At 47.9% G+C, this 20,254-nt stretch overlaps 1 protein-coding gene across 1 annotated transcript; it reads left to right on the forward strand.

The window, feature by feature from the left end:
- Positions 1–97: 97 nt before the first annotated feature.
- SURF4 (surfeit 4) lies at positions 98–20,017 on the forward strand. Its single transcript, XM_069241801.1, has 5 exons — positions 98–253; positions 16,803–16,989; positions 18,485–18,561; positions 19,097–19,140; positions 19,792–20,017. Exons 1-5 carry the CDS (start codon positions 206–208, stop codon positions 20,015–20,017), a joined length of 582 nt encoding a protein of 193 aa, XP_069097902.1. The 5' UTR covers positions 98–205.
- Positions 20,018–20,254: the final 237 nt, after the last annotated feature.

Raw genomic sequence — 20,254 nt, forward strand, 5'->3', positions numbered from 1 at the left:
TGCGGTGGGTGCGGTGGACGGGGCTCCATCTTGGATAGGGTTGGTCCTACCGTGCAGTCAGGTGCCCGAGTCCTCCTTCGGTTTCGGCAGCTGCGCCGCGGCCCCTTTAAGCTTTGGCCTACGTGGCAGCGCCTGGGAGAGCGGCGGCGGCGGAGGGCAGAGCGGCGGCGGAGGGCAGAGCGCTGACAGCACCGGGGCAGCCGCCATGGGCAGCACGCAGCTGATGGGCACCGCCGAGGACTTCGCCGACCAGGTGGGGGCTCTTCCAGGCGTGCGGGAGGGGCGGGTATCTGGGGGTCGGACACGGGTCCTGACACCCGTGTAATGGGCCCTTGCATCATGGGGGCGCTGAGGCGTAACTAGGGACAGGCACAGGGCAGCAGTACATCCAGAGGTGTCACTTGGCTCCCACGGTTTATGGGACACCTGCAGCCACTCATGGCATTAAAGCCACCGCCTTGCATTCTGGGACATGTAGTTTCACCCTATAAGGTGTCCTTTAAAATACTCTGCAGATAGAGTGCTGGGCGACTCTATAATTACAGGCAGGTCAAGAGGGGGTAAGAGCACAGGTGCACAGATGGAGTGAGACCAGGTGTCCCTGTGGAGAAGCAATAAGAGGAGGATGAGGTAGGCTCACATAGAGGGGCACCAGGGGATGAAAAGAAAGCCTGGGCTAGGAGGGGTTATATAAAAGCCACTCTGTGTAAATGAAGGGTTGACAGAAATAAATGGCTGTTATTTAGGTAACTACAGTGTGGGGGGAGGGGGGTTGCTGGGTGCCTCAGAAGCAATTAGGGAGTTACCAGGAGAACACATAGGTGAGCTTTGTGGGCAAATAAAAGATGATCTCTGTGGGAGACAAATACAAAGAAACCTAAGGAGTCAGATATGTAGGCAAACAGAGGTAGCTGTTACAGACTGTAGCGTCCTCCCCAGCCTGGGTACCTGCCAATGACTATGCCACAGACGGAGCTGCAAAATCGCATTTTGTTCCTTTGTGTGTACCTGTGAACTGCAGAATTCTAAATCAAGCTTTCATTACATTTTATTCTAGCGATTACATCACACTGATGCAGTCTGTTAGGTGCCAGAAAGGTTCTGTTTTAAAACATGCAAGACAATACATCTGCTCCTCTGTTAAATGAAAAATTACATTTAGAAAATCAGTAGACATATACACACATTTATTCAAACCTGTACAACTATGTCTCGTCGATCAATCTTCGTGGCACTTTGATCACATAACCTGATGTGGGTACTGTAAGCTGTCATCTCACTGTCGAGAATTGCTAAAGTTGATAAGGAGTCAGCAGTAGTCACTGAGTTTTCAAAGTCAGTCTTTTGTTCACTATTTTGAGTTGAAGATCGATGAAACACAGACCTAAAGTGAGAAGAGTCTCTGGTAACAGACTTCCCAGGGTGCTGGGCAGTCACCATATGTCCCTTGGTAGACAACAGTTGAAAAGGTTCAGTATCGTAGTGTGCATCATATTTTCTTTTACACATCTGTTGAGTGATCAACAGATCTCCTTCTCTAATAATAGAGGCGTCTTTTGCATATCACTGTTGTGTGCATAAGCTTTTATTTTCTGCTTGTTAACCATGGCCCTTGAATGAACCATGTGTTCTCTGTAGTCTCTCTGGGTGGTCTACTAAGGTAACTTGGTTGTCATTGCTATCCCAAACCACAAAGTTGCAGGACTTTCACTTTTTCCATTTTCAAGTGGACCAAAGAAATTGCTGGCTATTCTCGCCCATGAATGTCTAGGGAGTTCTGACGTATTCAAAATATGTAGAATAACATTGGTTTACAGGCAATTGCATGTGACAGGCCTTGAGTTCCTTTTCAACTCCTTCACCAAACTCTCTGTCGGAGAACTCTCTTTGTGGCAACAATACCACGATGTCCTTCGTGGGCAACTTCAATCATTTTCTGCCAAAGACTGTCCGGAATCGGGATTCTTCACCATCTTTAACTTTTTCCCGAGTTATGGACAACTCATCTTTCACATTTTTGAAGAACTCCTTGACGATGATTTAGATGACGGTCAACTTCGTTTAGTATCTATTTGCCTCAACTGATTTCGCTGCTTTGCCTTGTGAGCGTGCGTTGAATGTTGCTTCTGGAATGTTCTGGTGGCCATTTTGTCTTCACTCTGTGACACACTTTTTTTTTTTTTTCTCCACTTCACACACTGTCACAAAATGGTTCTCTTTCCAACAGCCTTTACATACCTGTGCAATGGTGGAGCACTTTCCGTCATGTGAAAACGAAAAACCACCTGTAAGATAGAACTTCTTTTTAGGTGTAGACATCACTTTGTGTCCCTCAGTGTTTTGCTTCGGATTACTTTTCACACTCGTGACCAAATTGCTGTAGGCACATCCAGCCTCCATGTCAGCAGCTTGTCTCTCAGCACTTTCCTTAGGTCTGCCAGCCACCAATACTCGCCTCAGACTAAAAGTTTAACTCTGCATTCGTTGTCTGAATCCGACAAGCATCTTTCAATAATAAGACACATCGCTTCTTCATCATTACATTCATTGAACTTACAGTGTTTGAGTGCATCGGGTCTTTCCACAAAATAATTGATTGTTCCACCAACTCTTTGATGTTCTTGACTGAAAACATATCATTGATAATCTGCGTTTGGAACTGGATTAAATTTGAGATTCTACTCATTTTTAATCTGACTTTTTTGTCAGTTCTCTGCATTTTCTTTGACTTCTTTTACACCATCACCACCAAGATTTTTGAGATCTTTGATAATTTTCTTGTTCTCAGTCTCTTCAAGTGCTTCAATGAAACTTCAGATGTCTTTATCCAAGTAGTCTATCTGTCTCCCAACACTTTGCTTTTTGGCGTTATCGAAAGGTGGTCGTGGTTTCAGGAAGGCGGCAGCAGTGTAACTGTTCATGAGAGTGACTGGTACGAAGGGTGGAGTTCTGGCAGATGCTGTTGGCTGTTCCTGGGAATCTGCATCATCACTGAACCTATGTTCAGTGGGCAGGCAAACTCCTGACTTCTGGAGTTGCATGCATGTAAAAGCACTCGCGTGCTAAATTTGACATTGGCATGTACCGCAGCTCCTTTGTTGAAAATTCTGCTTATCCAACTAAGATGTATTCAGGGCCCTGGAATTATGCGGCAGGATAGGGCCGAATTATGTGGCAAGGTTGAGTAAATTATGCAGCACATTTCGCAATAGTATAACTCCATTATTTCTGCATTTTTAGGGTCTAGCCTGCGTTGCTCGCGCATAGGTATCGCAGAGAAACGCTTTAGTATTTAGAAAAGGGCTCGGAGCCCTGTCAACTTCACGTCAGTGTTTTTTATTGGTTCATGGGCTTGCCTAATAAAATCTACTTGCTTTCATTAGTCGAAGGCACGCATACGTCATGCCTTTTCCGGGGGCTAGCCCTCCTCGAGCGCAGCGACCAAGTACAGAAAACATGCAAGGCTCTCTGTTTTCCATCAGGCTCGTGGGCTTCTTTTTCTCTAATTTACGAGCGCGATCTCGCTTGGCAGAAGTCGAGCGCTTTACATCGTTAATTTCACTTTTTCGGGTTACGTACATAAATGCACTTTTGCCCGATAGGTGAAAAGTCGGGTTAGGAGTTTACAACGCGATCAGCTCTAACATGAGCAAACGCGAGACCCGTTGCATTGTAAATGCTTGTTAAACTTGGGAACACTGTATGCACATTGGTCGCACCCCATTAGTACCGGATTAACATTCACATATAGCAATAAACAACAAAAAGGTGACTAGTCCAGCTTTGTAGAGGGCCTTTCACTGTGCAGTAACACGTGTTGCTGTATTTTATAGTAACTTTTGAACTGTTTAAGGTAGAAACTGATTTTCTTTAGTTAAAATCTGCAGAGTATGCGGCAGATGATGAATTATGTGGCAAATCTATATTTATGCGAAAATTGCCACAGAATCTTATAATTCCAGTGTTCCTACATATATTTTAAAAAAAAGTTGAAACCCTATATTAGCCTCCTACTCTTGAGTTAACGTGGTGTATACAGTGGCATAGCGAGCATACCAGAGGTCCAGTTGCAGTTGTGCAAAATGCCTCCAACCCCTTTGTTAGGTACTGAAATGCAGCCACTATAGGGGTTAGCCTACGGCTTTCAGTCATGGGCACTGGTACCACTTCACTTGCTGCACAGTTGGTAGATGCACCCAGGGGGGGAATATGCTATCTCTGACTATACGGATTTATACAACAATATTTAATGTTTATTCTGTTAGTTGATTTTCAAGTGTGTTTTTATTTCTTTGTTCAACCTAAAATACAGTAATATTACATAAACACCTGCGGCAGGTGCTTGGATACCCACCCAGGTGACAAGCCGCGCTATACAAATAACATCTGATTGATTGGTACTGTCGCTCTATAGGAAAAAAGTTCAAATAAATACCTTTCTGGAGCAAATTGGATGGGTCAACACTAGTAAATCCCGGGTACAATAGTTCTACTCAACAAGTGTGAAACAGAAGAAACGTGTACTAAACAAACTTATTATTACCAGCCAGTCGCTTATTCAAAACCACTGGTTCAACGGAGAAGACCTAGTTCTCCTTTCCTTTTTACCCGAAGCCCCTTTAGTCCAGCCTCTCCATTGCCATATTAAACCACGTTGGCAGCAGCTTGGAACATCTACCAAAACGGCAACAAAAATATCCTGCAGGAAATCTTCACATGGTGACGGCAGATTGAAGAGTACAGAGTGTGTGTGTGTAGATAGATAGATTTATTTATTTATTTGCAAATGCGGTAGATTTGGTTAAACGTGGACGACTGGAAGTGGGATGATTTGCACAATCTGGTGCCTGTACTTTTTTCCCCTCATATAAATGTGCATCATTTTCTGTATGGTTACTTTTACTATTTTGCGTGGCCTCCATGAAGAGTTTTGGCTCTTGGCCTAGCCCAGTGCTTCTCTGGCTCAGCTCATTTCACATCATCCTTCCGTATTTAATAGAAACAGTCCGGGTGCATTGTTTGTCCTACAAAGGTCCCCACACACAGAAAGACCGTAGCAACAGAAGTCCGGTGTCCTGGTTCACACCTGTTTTTCGAGAATGGAAAATTTGCATCCAAAATGATGTCCAGGGAGTTGTGGATTCTTTAGTTTCGTGCATCAGTTACAGGCCAAGCGCTGCAATCCTTTAACACGCCCCTCCTAGTGGCATTATGTGAAAGAATGACCTTATCACAAAGGTGGCAGCTTTGATCTTGTTTCAAACGCCCTGTAAATTCCATCTCCAGTTTGTTGCCGCTTGTCTTCTATTTTGTCCATGATGTCGCCAAGCATTGTTAAAATCAATTTCCAGTTTTTCGCGGTGGATGTTCCCTCTGTTTATCTAATTATCTTTGGTATTTCATGATCAGCCATGCTTTGTTGTGGCCTGCACCTCGTGTGGCCACACCAAAGCAAGGGGCGCCAGTAACTTCTACCCACTGAGCAACACATAGCATGACAGGGATGAGGGTGCACTGTCAGTCGCTACATTTTGCAAGATTGTTTTACCGTGAACACTTAAAACCAAGTACAAAAAACCTGACCCATTATAATGCGAACACTAAAAATGCCTAGATGTTGAACGGTTATTTTTAGTGCTTAAAATAAGATACCGAACAAAATGTGGGGTAATTTGAAAACTTTATTTACTAAACTGTTCTCTCACGTCATCTACAAATGAGTGCTGCGTGAGTCTTCGGCTCATCGCTGGCAGGAGCTGGTATTGGCGTCGGCCTGTGCGTGTTCTGGGCTAGTGCCACCTTTTGTAGGGCATTTCTGTGTGCCAGTTTAGATCCTTGTTTCATGGCCATGGCTGTTGAGTGGGAGGAATGACTGATGCCCGAACAGAGGGGACCTTCGGCTGCACCACCAGCCCATGGATGTTAGTCTACCGCACTGATAGAGCGCCTGCCCTGCAAAATATTTAGACTGAATATTGCAAACGTGGCGCTGTTTTCTATTTATTAAAAAAAGAAAGTGATGCAAGAGGGCAGTTTTCAGCCAATGGCGGTGGAGGCTGGATCGGGGTTCTGCTGCCTCGCGGACTGGTCCAAGGCTAGACAATCTAATCTCTCCGCCTTTGTGCCCGATACTGCAGGATTCTGGCAACCACAGCTGGCGGTTCAGGCAAAGATGTCGAAATAGGATTCCAAGGAAAGGTGGCATTTCAAGAAATCTGCTAATGCCTTCCACCAGCTGTCGCCGTAGACGTGGTCGCTGCAGGAAGTTGGTGTGAATATTTGCCCAAACTCGAATTTTCGAAAGGCCCGTTATCTTAGAAAAGGCTTTACGCAGCTTTCTGTTTCATGTGCAAAAGATGTGAGTTTTCTTGCTAAACTTGGGCATTGGAAACGTCGCTTGCCGCCCACGAGGCGCGGTGTGACGGGACCCGCAGTTCTCCAGAAGTGGTCCCTCTACCCTGTTACAAGGCAACAGGTTGTTGATTAATAAAATACTACAACGCTGCAGCTTTTTTTGTTATTGTTGTTGTTGTGTTACATTTTTCTCCTCGTAATGAACGCCTTTTCAGTGACAACCAGAAGAGAAGATGGTCTGCATATGCTCCCCTGGTGCAGCGAGTGTTGTGGCTCCCTGCTTGGCCCGTAGACCTACCACCTAGAAGTCTGGACGCTTTCACTGTTACTGATGCCCCGGCCGTCCTGCTGTAGGCGCAGGCCCCATTACTGCCCGGCCAGCATGAGGGCTTCGGTTTACCTTGCGCCCTATTCTGTGATGCACCTCTCGGGTCTCCTCCCAGGTCTGTAAAAAGTGATACATTTTTATGTAATAAATGGATTTTCAGATTAGCAGGCTTTTGCACGTTTGAACACGCACCCTGCCCAGACGGCGCACACAAGCCTGGATCTGTTTTGGAAGGCAGTGACACACATTTTTTAAAAACTGTAGTGTGATGTCTACAACTGTACACAGATCGTATTTTACATCAAATGTAGTTATTGGCAATTAAATAGTGACTCCTCTCTTGAGAATATGAAGTTGTGCCCTCAAGGTGGGGAGGTCCATGCCCTTCTCTAGTCCTGGGCAGAGCCCTGGAAGCAGACAGATAGTGCCGCCCGGGCTGGGGCAGGTAGCCGGACACAGCAAACCCCTTTGTGGCATACTTTGAAATACACAAATAAGAACCAGTGTTAATAGATTTTCATGGGCCGGACACACTTTCATATTAATGTAAGAAAGACAGCGAGGGAAGGAGGCGAAGGGGACCGTGGGCCCCTCTGTCAGAGCACAAACACGTCGCTGATATGTACACACAGAGTGGCCCCGCCCGAGATAGCAAATATTTACACAGACAGTGCGGGTGTAACTGAAATCGGACTGGTTTCACGCACTGATCTACCATGACATCTCTCTTTGGAGTTTTTAATATGCTAATAGGAAGCTTTAGTGCAGTGGGCCCAGGTGCACCGGAAGCAGCTCGGGCTTGGTACAAATAGCAGAAAATCCCTACGGTAACAGCTGGCCATGGTCTCGGTGAGGGCTGGAACCAGTCCCCGGCCATCTGGTCCCCTTCGGAAGGACGACCGTCCTTTCCATGACACTAGGAGGGGTTGGAAATGATGGGACACGTCAGGTGGAGGTGATGCCCTCTGCCACCCAGTGCCTCGCTCTTCTAGCCCATAGAGTGGTGCATTGCACCCTGAAGGTCTCTGGCAGAACCAACGGGCAGCCAAGCTGGGCTAGTCAATGAAAGACCCAGTCACTCCGGCCTGTTCTAGAATGTTATGCCACTGCCACCCTCTATGACTTCCCATAGAGATTTGGATGTTAGGCAAGTATGTTTCATTGAGAATATTTTTAAATTTAATTTGTGATGTTAACAAGGTGTTGGTGTGTGCTCTGTTTATTTATTTATTTTTTACCCAGTCATTTAATTTTCTCTATATTTGCGTTCTTTTATTGGTGTTTTATGACTTTCAGTGTGTTTATCTGTAGAAGGCATTTCAGATATTGAAATCTTGAACTGATGAGACCGCACTCTGCCGCTCTTAGTGTGCCATTCCTGTATTTAGCAGGACAAGTAGCCCTGTTCTTTTTTTAGCTACGTCTTGCTATTATGACGTGTAGTGTTTTTCTCTCGGAAGCAAATGCTTTCTTTTGAATCTGCTCCTTAGAAAGGGGGTGCAAGACAGAAGTGCCGGTAGGGGAGGTCACAGAATACAGGAAGGTGGGTCTGGTGGACTACACCCCCATCTACGTCAGATGACGTCCACTCCATGCATTTCATTGGGTGTGTTGTTTTGCTTAACTACCAAAATTAAGGAAGGAATAATTCTCCTGACTCCTTGGCATGCCGAGGATAGTGGTGTAGAGCGCTTGTCGTAGGTCCAGGTGTTGGCAAAGAGAATGGATCTCCTCGCCTCTGGTTGGGGCAGTTGAATACAACCATGGTCGGGGTCAGTTGAAAGCCACGACTGCTGTGCAGTCCCTGCCAAAGACCATGTTGGGCAGTCGATGGGCAAAGCGAAGGTCGGTGATCGAACCGAATGTGCGTTATTTTTCTCCTCCCAAACTTCCTCCACTATTAACACGAAGGAAGATTGCCTTGAAAATGAACGTGGTCTTCTTTTCTTGTTATTTTCTCTCAGATATGAAGAGACCAGTTCCCATCTACACTTCCAGTTGCACGTTTTGGGAGTCCTGTATACTACTGCTCATCAATTGGTTGAAGAGCCATTTTAACAATGGTTGAACTGGTTTCAACTCTGGGGCCACAATGTCCAATGAACAAACCGTGGCGACTCTTTGTAGAGTAACTGAACTCAAAAGGCTCGATTCGCAGATGTTTCTACAAGCCCGAATACCACACAGAGCCACAGAAATGGACTGGCATATAGCATCGAGTTCAGTTGCATTTTCGAAACCTGTAGAATGTCCAGCAGCATTGCAGACTTTCTGCTGGCACAAGTTTTTAGCATTGTTGTGGGAAAGGCGGGAGAGGATGACCAAGAAACCAGGTTAAGAACTTCCGTAACTTCTGAACTTTATGGAATTCACAAAATATTAGCAGTTGGTGTCCCACTCTGTTAGACTTTTATATTTACATCAATAATATGTTTAGCATGTTACAATATAGGAAAGGATACAAGATTAGTTGCTTCTCTTCACCCCGTCCCCACACCTTTTCTTTCTTTTTTTTTAATTCAATCAATGCGTAGCTGAGGGCTGTTGCCTTTGCCAATGCTTGTTGCTGTCCTCCCACCACAGTAGAGGAAACCAAGGCCGAGGGCTGAGCCTCGGCTGGGCTGTGGGGAAGAGGGGCTTAGGATTGTACAAACAACGGCAGAAGTAAGGTTTTATTACAGTGGGACCATGATCACTGTTATCTTGTATACTTCGGGACAACACTTGAGTGCTCAGAGCGAGTTAATCAAGTCTCAGAATCGTGGGTAGTTTTGACAGCTGAAGTGCGGTTATTCCAAAGTAACACAACACTTTGTTCACAGATTGAAGTCCGAAGCTTAATACCATCTGGCTTCAAACTTGCACAAAGTTCTATATCGGTTTTGCCTTTTGTGTATAAAAACCGCCTTTGTGAAAATTTAGCACGAGCAGAAAATAAGGATCAAGTTCTCAAAAGCGTTCACTCTCCCGCCACAGGAAACAAAACAGACCACAGGATGATAAACACCAAATCTTGGTTAGACATTTCCAAGCTGCACCTGATCCTTTGTAGTTGGTGGTAGCCAAAGAGAGAAAAGGCAGGAGGGGCTGGAATCCTCATGGGGGGGAGAAAGGGAGGGAGCACCAGACACGGGCAGAGGAAGAGGGTTGGTGGGGGGAGAAATAGGACCTGAATCACAGTGTGAGCAGTGGACGAGCATAATAAATTTGAATCAAGCTGTGCTTGGGCCATGCTCCACAGAAAGGAGCAAAAGTGACATTTGGCCTTGGTTGGCCAATTAAAAAGCAAAGTAGAGTGACACTGAAGCCAGAAAATGGTAAACAATGGGCGGGCTCCACGCCCTTGATTGTAAACAATACTCTTGCGACCTGGAGCGCATGTACTATCGCAGGCTCGACCTAACAAGTGAGCAGCATTTCCCTACAGTCATTCCAGTACTCCTGGATTGCGAATCTGAAGTTGGGGAGGAGGAAGAGACGGAATTTGGTGAGCCCAGGAATTTATCAGCAAAAGCAGGACACACCGGTCTGCGTGTAGTCTGTTAGAGACACATGCAGAAGCTGCTAGAGGGTCTAGAAGTCCCCAAAAACAGCTAAGCAGTTGAGCCATGCTGCTCTAGATAGGCGATGCGCTTTAAGGCAGTGAATCTCGAGTGATCACGAAGGAGATTTCACATGATTGGGTATCTACGCTTGGTGCGGAAATCCACAATTAAAGACACTGCATGTAATTAGTAGGAGGGTTGTGGCCTTGGCACATACAAAGCAAGGCTATCGGGTGTGGTTAAGTAATTAAAGGACACAATCAATGTTATGTCAACCTTAACGGAGGGAGTTAGTGCGTTATGTAATGCCTTACAGGATGAATCTAGCGCACAAAAATAAACACTCTGTAGGATTGATGGGATTGGCAGTTCAGTAAACTGGCTACTGTCTTCCGCTACTCTCCTAGACACCCATACAGTGAATCTATGGGTGGAGATTGTATTTTCTAGTGGTGATGTGACGTATAGGTTAATGCTGGTATCTACAGCTCTGGAGGAACTTCTGAACTATAACTCAAAGCGAGAGCAAGAGTCAGCTGCTAAAAGCGAAGAAGGTGTAAGCAGCGGTAGTGCTTCTGTCCAAGAGGTTCAGAGACTGAGACCCACCAGGAGCCATAGGGTGAGGGTAAGGGTTCTAGGAGAACTCCAGCTGCAGAAAGAATCAGCATTGGAAGCATGAAGAGAAGGTGTTAGGAGTACGCGCCTGGACTGGCTGCTTATTTTTTAATAGACAATAAACTGGTGAATAAAGAGCAAAACAGGTTAAAAGTAAAATCAGTGTCATCGAAGATATTCTGTAATATATGCACATTTACATTAAAAGTAGTTGTTTTTAATATGTGTCCGGTATCTTCAGCACTGACTGCATCTTGAGCCGGGGCGGAGGGTGGAAGCAAAGGTGATTCATCATTTGTCTTCAACAGAAACCTAAGGTAACCCTTTGCTAGTTGCAATGGTGCACAACATTGCTCTAGAGGCTACAATTTTATATCTGAGCTCTGGACAATAGTGTGCCTCCTTTGAGGAGTGCAAATGTGCACACCATGGCTAAGCGAGTTTGTCTAGGTGCAGTATTGACTCTCCTCTCACTAGGAGTATGAGCATTAAGGTATGTGTGAATAGCCAAGGACGAATGGGATCCACTGTGTACCTACAACAGCAATACAGACAATTCAGCGTTCATACTTCATGATGAATGGTAGATGAGCATTTTACTGTTAAACATATGACTTGCCCAATAGACATCCTTCCCCAAGCTCTCCTCGGACAATGGGATTGTTTCCGTTCACAGTGCCTGAACATGTGAGTCATGAGAACTGCCTAGATAATGTCCACCAGTGGCTGCTGGTAGCATTCTAAATCACAAGCCACCAGCATAGTGAGGCTGTGTTTTATTCTTTTGATTCCTGCAGAGATATTCACTTGCGGGTTGGGGACCCCATCTGTTCCTGTGTCCTTCAATTCTTGAGGCGTATTCAAAAATATTATTTGGGTGTTCGTTTCACTCACCTTCATATTAAGGGAATTATTGAATACCCCAGACGGGGCACTGAGATACCCGGTCTGCGGCAGCTGCAGGGCTTTGATTGCAAGGAGGCGAAGTGAGAATGAGACCTGCACGTGTGTTTGGATGGCCTGACTTTTTTCTCTCTCTCTCGCTCTCTTTCTCACTTTCTCTCTTTCTCTCTCTTTCTTTCTTTCTCTCTTTTTCTTTTCCTGCTAGTAGGTCAGGTCCTAGTTTGAGCTTAAATATTACTCGCCTGAGTAGTCTGTACTTACCATAAATATCCTCCTGAGTCTGGTCAAAAGTGTAACTCTTGCAACATTCTTTCCTGTCTCCTCCTCCTTTGCTCTGTTGCATAATTCTGTTTCTCCTCGTCATTGCGTGCACAGCAGCTATTTTGGAAAAACTGTTGCATTCTGGGCTTCTTTTTAGGTCTTGCCTGCCAACAGCGCAAGCACTGTCTCTTCTATGAGTATTGCTTACTATAAAAGGCTTGGAGCGAACCCATTGTTACTATTCACTGACTTCACTCATTTTTGCAACATCCTGCTGTGAATGAAGTACTATTTCTTCTTGCGCTTCGCCCACCCATCCCTTTTGGGTGTTGCTTTTTCCCTCTGCCCACCCACCTTTTCTCTGTGTTGCTTTACCCTACCGCCCACCCACCCCTCTGTGTTGCTTTTCTATACTGCCCGCCCCTTCTGTGTGTTGCTTCCCCCCCACCCGTCCGCCCCTTCTGTGTGTTGCTTCCCCCCCACCCGTCCGCCCCTTCTGTGTGTTGCTTCCCCCCCACCCGTCCGCCCCTTCTGTGTGTTGCTTCCCCCCACCCGTCCGCCCCTTCTGTGTGTTGCTTCCCCCCCACCCGTCCGCCCCTTCTGTGTGTTGCTTCCCCCCCCACCCGTCCGCCCCTTCTGTGTGTTGCTTCCCCCCACCCGTCCGCCCCTTCTGTGTGTTGCTTCCCCCACCCGTCCGCCCCTTCTGTGTGTTGCTTCCCCCCACCCGCCCGCCCCTTCTGTGTGTTGCTTCCCCCCACCCGCCCGCCCCTTCTGTGTGTTGCTTCCCCCCACCCGCCCGCCCCTTCTGTGTGTTGCTTCCCCCCACCCGCCCGCCCCTTCTGTGTGTTGCTTCCCCCCACCCGCCCGCCCCTTCTGTGTGTTGCTTCCCCCCACCCGCCCGCCCCTTCTGTGTGTTGCTTCCCCCCACCCGCCCGCCCCTTCTGTGTGTTGCTTCCCCCCACCCGCCCGCCCCTTCTGTGTGTTTCTTCCCCCCACCCGCCCGCCCCTTCTGTGTGTTTCTTCCCCCCACCCGCCCGCCCCTTCTGTGTGTTGCTTCCCCCCACCCACCCGCCCGCCCCTTCTGTGTGTTGCTTCCCCCCACCCACCCGCCCGCCCCTTCTGTGTGTTGCTTCCCCCCACCCACCCGCCCCTTCTGTGTGTTGCTTCCCCCCACCCACCCGCCCCTTCTGTGTGTTGCTTCCCCCCACCCACCCGCCCCTTCTGTGTGTTGCTTCCCCCCACCCACCCGCCCCTTCTGTGTTGCTTCAAGCCCCTCCCACCCGCCCGCCCCTTCTGTGTGTTGCTTCAAGCCCCTCCCACCCACCCGCCCCTTCTGTGTGTTGCTTTTCCCCCCACCCACCCGTTCTGTGTGTTGCTTTCCCCCACCCGCCCCTTCTGTGTGTTGCTTTTCCCCCACCCGCCCGCCCCTTCTGTGTGTTGCTTTTCCCCCACCCGCCCGCCCCTTCTGTGTTGCTTTTCCCCCACCCGCCCGCCCCTTCTGTGTGTTGCTTTTCCCCCACCCGCCCGCCCCTTCTGTGTGTTGCTTCCCCCCACCCACCCGCCCCTTCTGTGTGTTGCTTCCCCCCACCCACCCGCCCCTTCTGTGTGTTGCTTCCCCCCACCCACCCACCCGCCCCTTCTGTGTGTTGCATCCCCCCACCCACCCGCCCGCCCCTTCTGTGTGTTGCTTCCCCCCACCCACCCGCCCCTTCTGTGTGTTGCTTCCCCCCACCCACCCGCCCGCCCCTTCTGTGTGTTGCTTCCCCCCACCCACCCGCCCCTTCTGTGTGTTGCTTCAAGCCCCTCCCACCCGCCCGCCCCTTCTGTGTGTTGCTTCCCCCCACCCACCCGCCCCTTCTGTGTGTTGCTTTTCCCCCCACCCACCCGTTCTGTGTGTTGCTTTCCCCCACCCGCCCCTTCTGTGTGTTGCTTTTCCCCCACCCGCCCGCCCCTTCTGTGTGTTGCTTTTCCCCCACCCGCCCGCCCCTTCTGTGTGTTGCTTTTCCCCCACCCGCCCACCCCCTTCTGTGTTGCTTTTCCCCCACCCGCCCGCCCCTTCTGTGTGTTGCTTTTTCCCCACCCGCCCCTTCTGTGTTGCTTTTCCCCCACCCGCCCGCCCCTTCTGTGTTGCTTTTCCCCCACCCGCCCGCCCCTTCTGTGTTGCTTTTCCCCCACCCGCCCGCCCCCTTCTGTGTGTTGCTTTTCCCCCACCCGCCCCTTCTGTGTGTTGCTTTTCCCCCCACCCGCCCGCCCCTTCTGTGTGTTGCTTTTCCCCCCACCCGCCCGCCCCTTCTGTGTTGCTTTTCCCCCCACCCGCCCGCCCCTTCTGTGTGTTGCTTTTCCCCCCACCCGCCCGCCCCTTCCGTGTGTTGCTTTTCCCCCCACCCCGCCCGCCCCTTCTGTGTGTTGCTTTTCCCCCACCCGCCCGCCCCTTCTGTGTGTTGCTTTTCCCCCCACCCGCCCCGCCCCTTCTGTGTGTTGCTTTTCCCCCCACCCGCCCGCCCCTTCTGTGTGTTGCTTTTCCCCCACCCGCCCGCCCCTTCTGTGTGTTGCTTTTCCCCCACCCGCCCGCCCCTTCTGTGTGTTGCTTTTCCCCCCACCCGCCCGCCCCTTCTGTGTGTTGCTTTTCCCCCACCCGCCCGCCCCTTCCGTGTGTTGCTTTTCCCCCACCCGCCCGCCCCTTCCGTGTGTTGCTTTTCCTCCCACCCGCCCGCCCCTTCCGTGTGTTGCTTTTCCTCCCACCCGCCCGCCCCTTCCGTGTGTTGCTTTTCCTCCCACCCACCCGCCCCTTCCGTGTGTTGCTTTTCCTCCCACCCGCCCGCCCCTTCCGTGTGTTGCTTTTCCTCCCACCCGCCCGCCCCTTCCGTGTGTTGCTTTTCCTCCCCCCCTCTCCCCCGCCTGCCCCTTGTCGGTGTTGCTTTTCCTCCCCCCCGCCTGCCCCTTGTGGGTGTTGCTTTTCCCCTCTTCCCCCAACCCGCCCCTTGTCGGTGTTGCTTTACTCCCCCCCCCCCCCCCCCCAAAAAAAACCCGTCCCGTGTCACTGTTGCTTTATCCCCCCCCGAACCCGTCCCGTGTCGGTGTTGCTTTCCATCCCCCCCCCCAACCCGCCCATTGTCGGTGTTGCTTTTTTTTTCCCCCGACAAACCCCTTTGCTGTGGTGCTTATGTTTTTCCCCATAAACCCTATTGTTGTGTTGCTTCCCCCACCCCTTTGATGTATTGCGTTTCTGCCCTTCCCACCCCTTCTCTGTGTTGCTATTTTCCCCAGCCAGCCCACCCCTTCTTTGTGTTGCCTTTTCTCCTGTTCTCCATGTTATTTCTTCCCCTCCCACCCACCCTCGTCCCGTCATCATTGCTGGCCCGTACCCCAAACCTTTCCCTCGCCCTTACTTGTCCCTCCTTTCCGCCCTGTCGGGAGGGGGAAAAAAACATCCGCAATAACATGGTGCCATTCTTGGCCAAGTCATTGCACTTTTTTGTTGTTGTTACCTTTAGCATGCTGCACAGCCACGTTTACTGTATAACATGGCTAAAAGACATTGGCAAATCCAATAGCTGTTGCATAGGTGAGACCTTTTGGCTTTCCCAGTGCTTGATATTCTTTGCATCTAGTTAACACCTGCCTTAGTACGTCACATCAGGTCCTTGTTGTTTGCATGCTGCTTTGCGTCAGATTTGAGATTTACAAAACCTGTGTACATCTGACCCTAGACTTTTTGTGAGATATATATATATATATATATATATATATATATATATATATTTTTTTTTATTTTTTTATTTTTTTTGTGTGCATTAAATTCGTTTTGGCAATTTCACAGTTCCACATACTTTTCACCCCATTGATAATGCTGATGTTCACGCTCTGGTTTGTGGACTCTGTGACCTGACTTTATTTATTTTTAAAGTTATCTTTGTGCTCGTGCTCCTTTAAATGAATATTACTTCAGAGTGCCAAGTTCCTGTGCCGACTGTCTTGTTTAAAATCCTGAAAGTGGTGGCAGTCTGCCCAGTCTGCAATCTTCAGTGTACTCGTGGTCCGTCTGTCTGTGCACAGTTTTAAGATGTCGGTGGTGGGTCACGTGGTGCAGTCTGCGGTGTACGTTTCTGAGGGGATGGTTTTTCATTTTAATAGTCCTTTCAATTTAACCTGGTGGGAGGTGTACGTCAGCTGTTTCCTCTGTAACTAGAAGGATGGCTGGTAGAGTACAGGCCAGGGTGGCTGTCGTATGTCTCGCCGTACAGTTATATGAAACAAAATCTCCCTTTTAATCGTACTATGAGAAATCCATAGATCTGGCACAACCCTTTAAAAATGGTACTGCAGTTTACTCCAATTTAGTTTAAAAATGAGACATTAGGAAACTTTGGGACACTTTGCTTTTCTCAGCCAAAATCTCTAAGTGCCAAGTGGGGCTCCTCTTTGTATATGAAATAAACGAAGGCCAGCTACTACGCATGTCGATTTCTTGCTGTCAGTCTTTTCTTTATGGACATTATAAAGTAACTAGTATGTACTTTTCTAAATTTTTTTCTCCATTGATTCTCAGTACACGTGTTAGGTTAACATGATTTTAGGGAAATTGTTTTGCTCGAGCAGTTGATGCTGGAGGTTTCTTGAAGCATGTGACCACAAGCTCACCATGGGGTTGGGATATCACCTGGGATTGTTATGCAAAGTGTGTGCAGCCAATGCTTTTCAGTCTGCACGATCTCTAGTGTGGACCTCATTTTGATGGTGAATTTATATGTAGACTTCAGTCATTCTCACTCTTATTCTCTGGTCCCCTGGTGTAGTTCCTGCGGGTCACCAAACAGTACCTGCCACACATGGCGCGCCTGTGCCTTATCAGCACCTTCCTCGAGGATGGCATCCGCATGTGGTTCCAATGGCATGAGCAGAGGGATTACATCGAGGCCACCTGGAACTGTGGATACCTCCTGGCAACCATCTTTGTCTTCGTCAACCTGGTCGGCCAGCTGAGTAAGTGACTTTCGAGCACCATGGGAAGGATGCCTTGCAGCTTGGGGATTTGCCTAAAGTTACCAGCACAGTGGTGTTTTTCCATATTGAATTAGATTGTGCTAATTAGCACTGGACAATGCAGTCTGCTCCTATATCCCCACAGAACCATATTGGTCTGAGATCAACTCTACCCCTCTGTTTCTGTATGCCTCTGTGTTGGACAAATCAGGAATCCTGGTAAATCTCTGCAGATCTCCTGCTGATGTAGGGAGCAAGTGGTTTGGCAAATGAAATAGTGTTTTTCTTGAACCAAAGAGGAGCTAACAAATTAGATGTTTTGCACTCACGGATCCCAAGGGACAACTGTCTTAAATTGACTTTTTAAATTTTGTAAGCCAGGCAAATGTAAGTTCCCTGTCTTAAGGGGGATCTCTCAAACAGAAATGCCCAAACCATTAAAACAAAGACCAAATTCCATCCTGGCAAATTCCTGTCCCCCAGCCTCTCCTTTTTATAATATTAAATGAACTGAGCCCTCTCCAGCCATCTCCCCCCATGCAGCACTTGTGGGCTGGGGTTCCCTGTACAGATTGGAATTCATATGTTTGCAAATTGTATGCTTTGAAACTATATTAGTCTCCCTGACAAATTGATTTTTACACGGAGAACTCCCTACCTCCAGGCATTTCCACCCATACCGCGCGGAAGAGTGCTTCTAAGGGGAGGAGCACCCTATTTAGTTACAGATGAAATTGCCATCTCTTAGTTGAACCTGTTTATTGGTTTCTTAACGGACGAAGGTGAGCTCTTGATGGTTTCTCTCATGTACATGTTGAAAGAAAATAATTTGGTCTCTGGAACAACTGTTCTTGCTGCTGCTTTTATTGAAGGCCAAAAACATCGGTGTTAATGTGTATTCAATGCTGTCACAGTGACTGATCCAGCTGTGATCATCATGTGTTTGCTGGTGTAGTCTGGGCAGAGCAATGCATTTGGTTTCTTCTCTTTAAAGTCACTGTTACAAATCAAATGTTAAATGTCCTGAACTCCCTATCTACCACTGTGTGCTTTTAATGCTTCTGCTCATGTTTACTCCGCTCACTGCCACATCTATCGCTTGCGACCAATAGTCCTAAAACCAACACTTGGCTTCACGTGTGTGCTAGACGTAGTATTACTCTGGCTAACCCCTCCAGATGAAACTCTTTGTTAAATAGATCTGTAAATCTAATGTGTTTGTAGGGACAAGGAACTTGCTCTCCTACCCAACCCTGGGTCATGGATTGTAGACATCTATGTGTTTGGAAACTTGTGTCTCAGATCGCAGTCTATCCCACCTTTCTGTATAAAAACTCTCCAGTGTTGGAAAGGTAGGAACAGATTGAAAACCAGGATTGCTCCCTCCATTACTGCCCTTCATTCGATATTGTGGCGCCCTATGCTCCCGCCTACACCCAGTGTGGCTGCCAGAAGCAGATCTTTGACAATTTGCATCATTGTTTCTGCTTTACAGGTGGCTGCATCCTGGTTCTGACCAGAAATTTTGTACAGTATGCATGCTTTGGACTGTTCGGGATTATCGCATTACAGGTAAGTGCTCGATACACATGCACTTTATGGGGATTATCGCATTACAGGTAAACATTCAATACACATGCACTTCATGGGTCTGAGGCCACCTCCTTGCTGAAGGTTCGTGTTGCCCATCATGCCTTGAACTCTGTATCTGTAACTTTAAGGCTGTTATTTCTGCATCTCTGCTACATTGGAAGAATTGTGAGTCGAGTTTTGTTCCTTTGTTGAATGACTCCAACTATCTTTCTGAAAGCAGGCCAACAAGCTGGAAGTCCTAAGTGGAGAACTGGGGAGGGGGGGAGGGGTTTGAAAAGACCTACCCAGAGAGGAGAGGCGAGTCCTAAAGTCACCATGGCAGTTTTTTAAACGTTGGCTGCTTTGTGGCTGTAGAAGGAATTACTTTTTTAAGTTTGAGCCCTGATTTACGTTATCAGGCATTTAATTAATTTAGTTTTTAAACTGGTGTGGGGCTCTTATGAAAATGTGCATCCATATTTTGTATGGGAAGTGTGATAATTGAAGTTTTCTGTCGTTCATTTGCCTTTGGCAGACCGTCGCATACAGTATCCTGTGGGACCTGAAGTTTTTAATGAGGTAAGTGTGCCTGTAGTGTCTTCTTCTTGGCATGGAGGTCACTAGCTGCATGTTGACGACCTGGAACTAGTGGTCACGTGGAGGGATACATGGGTGTGTTCAGCGCATATCAGCGGCTCAGATCCTGGCCTCAGCTGGTGTTGAAAAGTGGGGTTACTATGGCGTAGTGATTGCCAGCACCTACAGGGTATGACATCTGCAGTTTGAAAAAAAAACATTTATACGCGAGCTGAGACAAAACCAAATGCCTGGTTCACGTTTTTAGTGTCACTGCTCCGTCTACATGTTACCTGTTGTTGTTATTTGGGGTGCTCAAACGTATTCCTGGTCCATTCCTTCCTTTAATCGAAGTAAAGCCAGGTTCAGAACCAGTTTGTGCCTACCCACAAAGAAGTTTAAAGCTGATGACCTGCAACGTCTGGCATCCCCTCCATCCATTGTCCACAACTCGTGTCCCATGAGTAGATTTACTTATGTGTGAATTTACACAATCCTGGTATGGCCTTGTGTGATTAAATTCATGTCGTTTTTTTCACTTTTTTTGTTGTGTTTTTCTTTTTTTAACCAGTGGATTCTGTGTTTGTAGAAACTCTTCACTCTCGTATTAGATTGATCTGTTAACTTTTTCCCATTTGCATCTTGTGTATCCAGGAACCTGGCACTTGGCGGTGGTTTGCTCCTGCTTTTGGCTGAGTCCCGATCCGAAGGCAAAAGCATGTTTGCTGGGGTTCCCACCATGGGCGAGAGCTCCCCGAAACAGTACATGCAGTTGGGAGGCCGTGTACTGCTGGTGCTCATGTTCATGACGCTGCTGCACTTCGACACAAGCTTGTTTTTCGTAAGTAGTTCCCTTAGTCCAGGATTTTCACAACTATAGACACCATGCCACCACACCAGCCAAATTCTTATTTTATTTCATATGTTCTTGGCCAGTAGCGTGTAGGTAGAGTTGTGGAATCCTCATATGCTTCTCTGTTAAGCTCGGTGTGTCTCCACTGTCCTTGATGTGATAATGAAATATTCCAGCTCAGTCCGTAAAATGAGCCAGCCACCTACACGTCATGGCAATGATTGAGAATATTTGCTGAACCCCACTCCCCCTCTTTTTTGGGGG

The sequence above is a fragment of the Pleurodeles waltl genome, chromosome 6 (genome assembly GCF_031143425.1).
Source record: "Pleurodeles waltl isolate 20211129_DDA chromosome 6, aPleWal1.hap1.20221129, whole genome shotgun sequence".
Lineage (NCBI taxonomy): Eukaryota > Metazoa > Chordata > Amphibia > Caudata > Salamandridae > Pleurodeles > Pleurodeles waltl.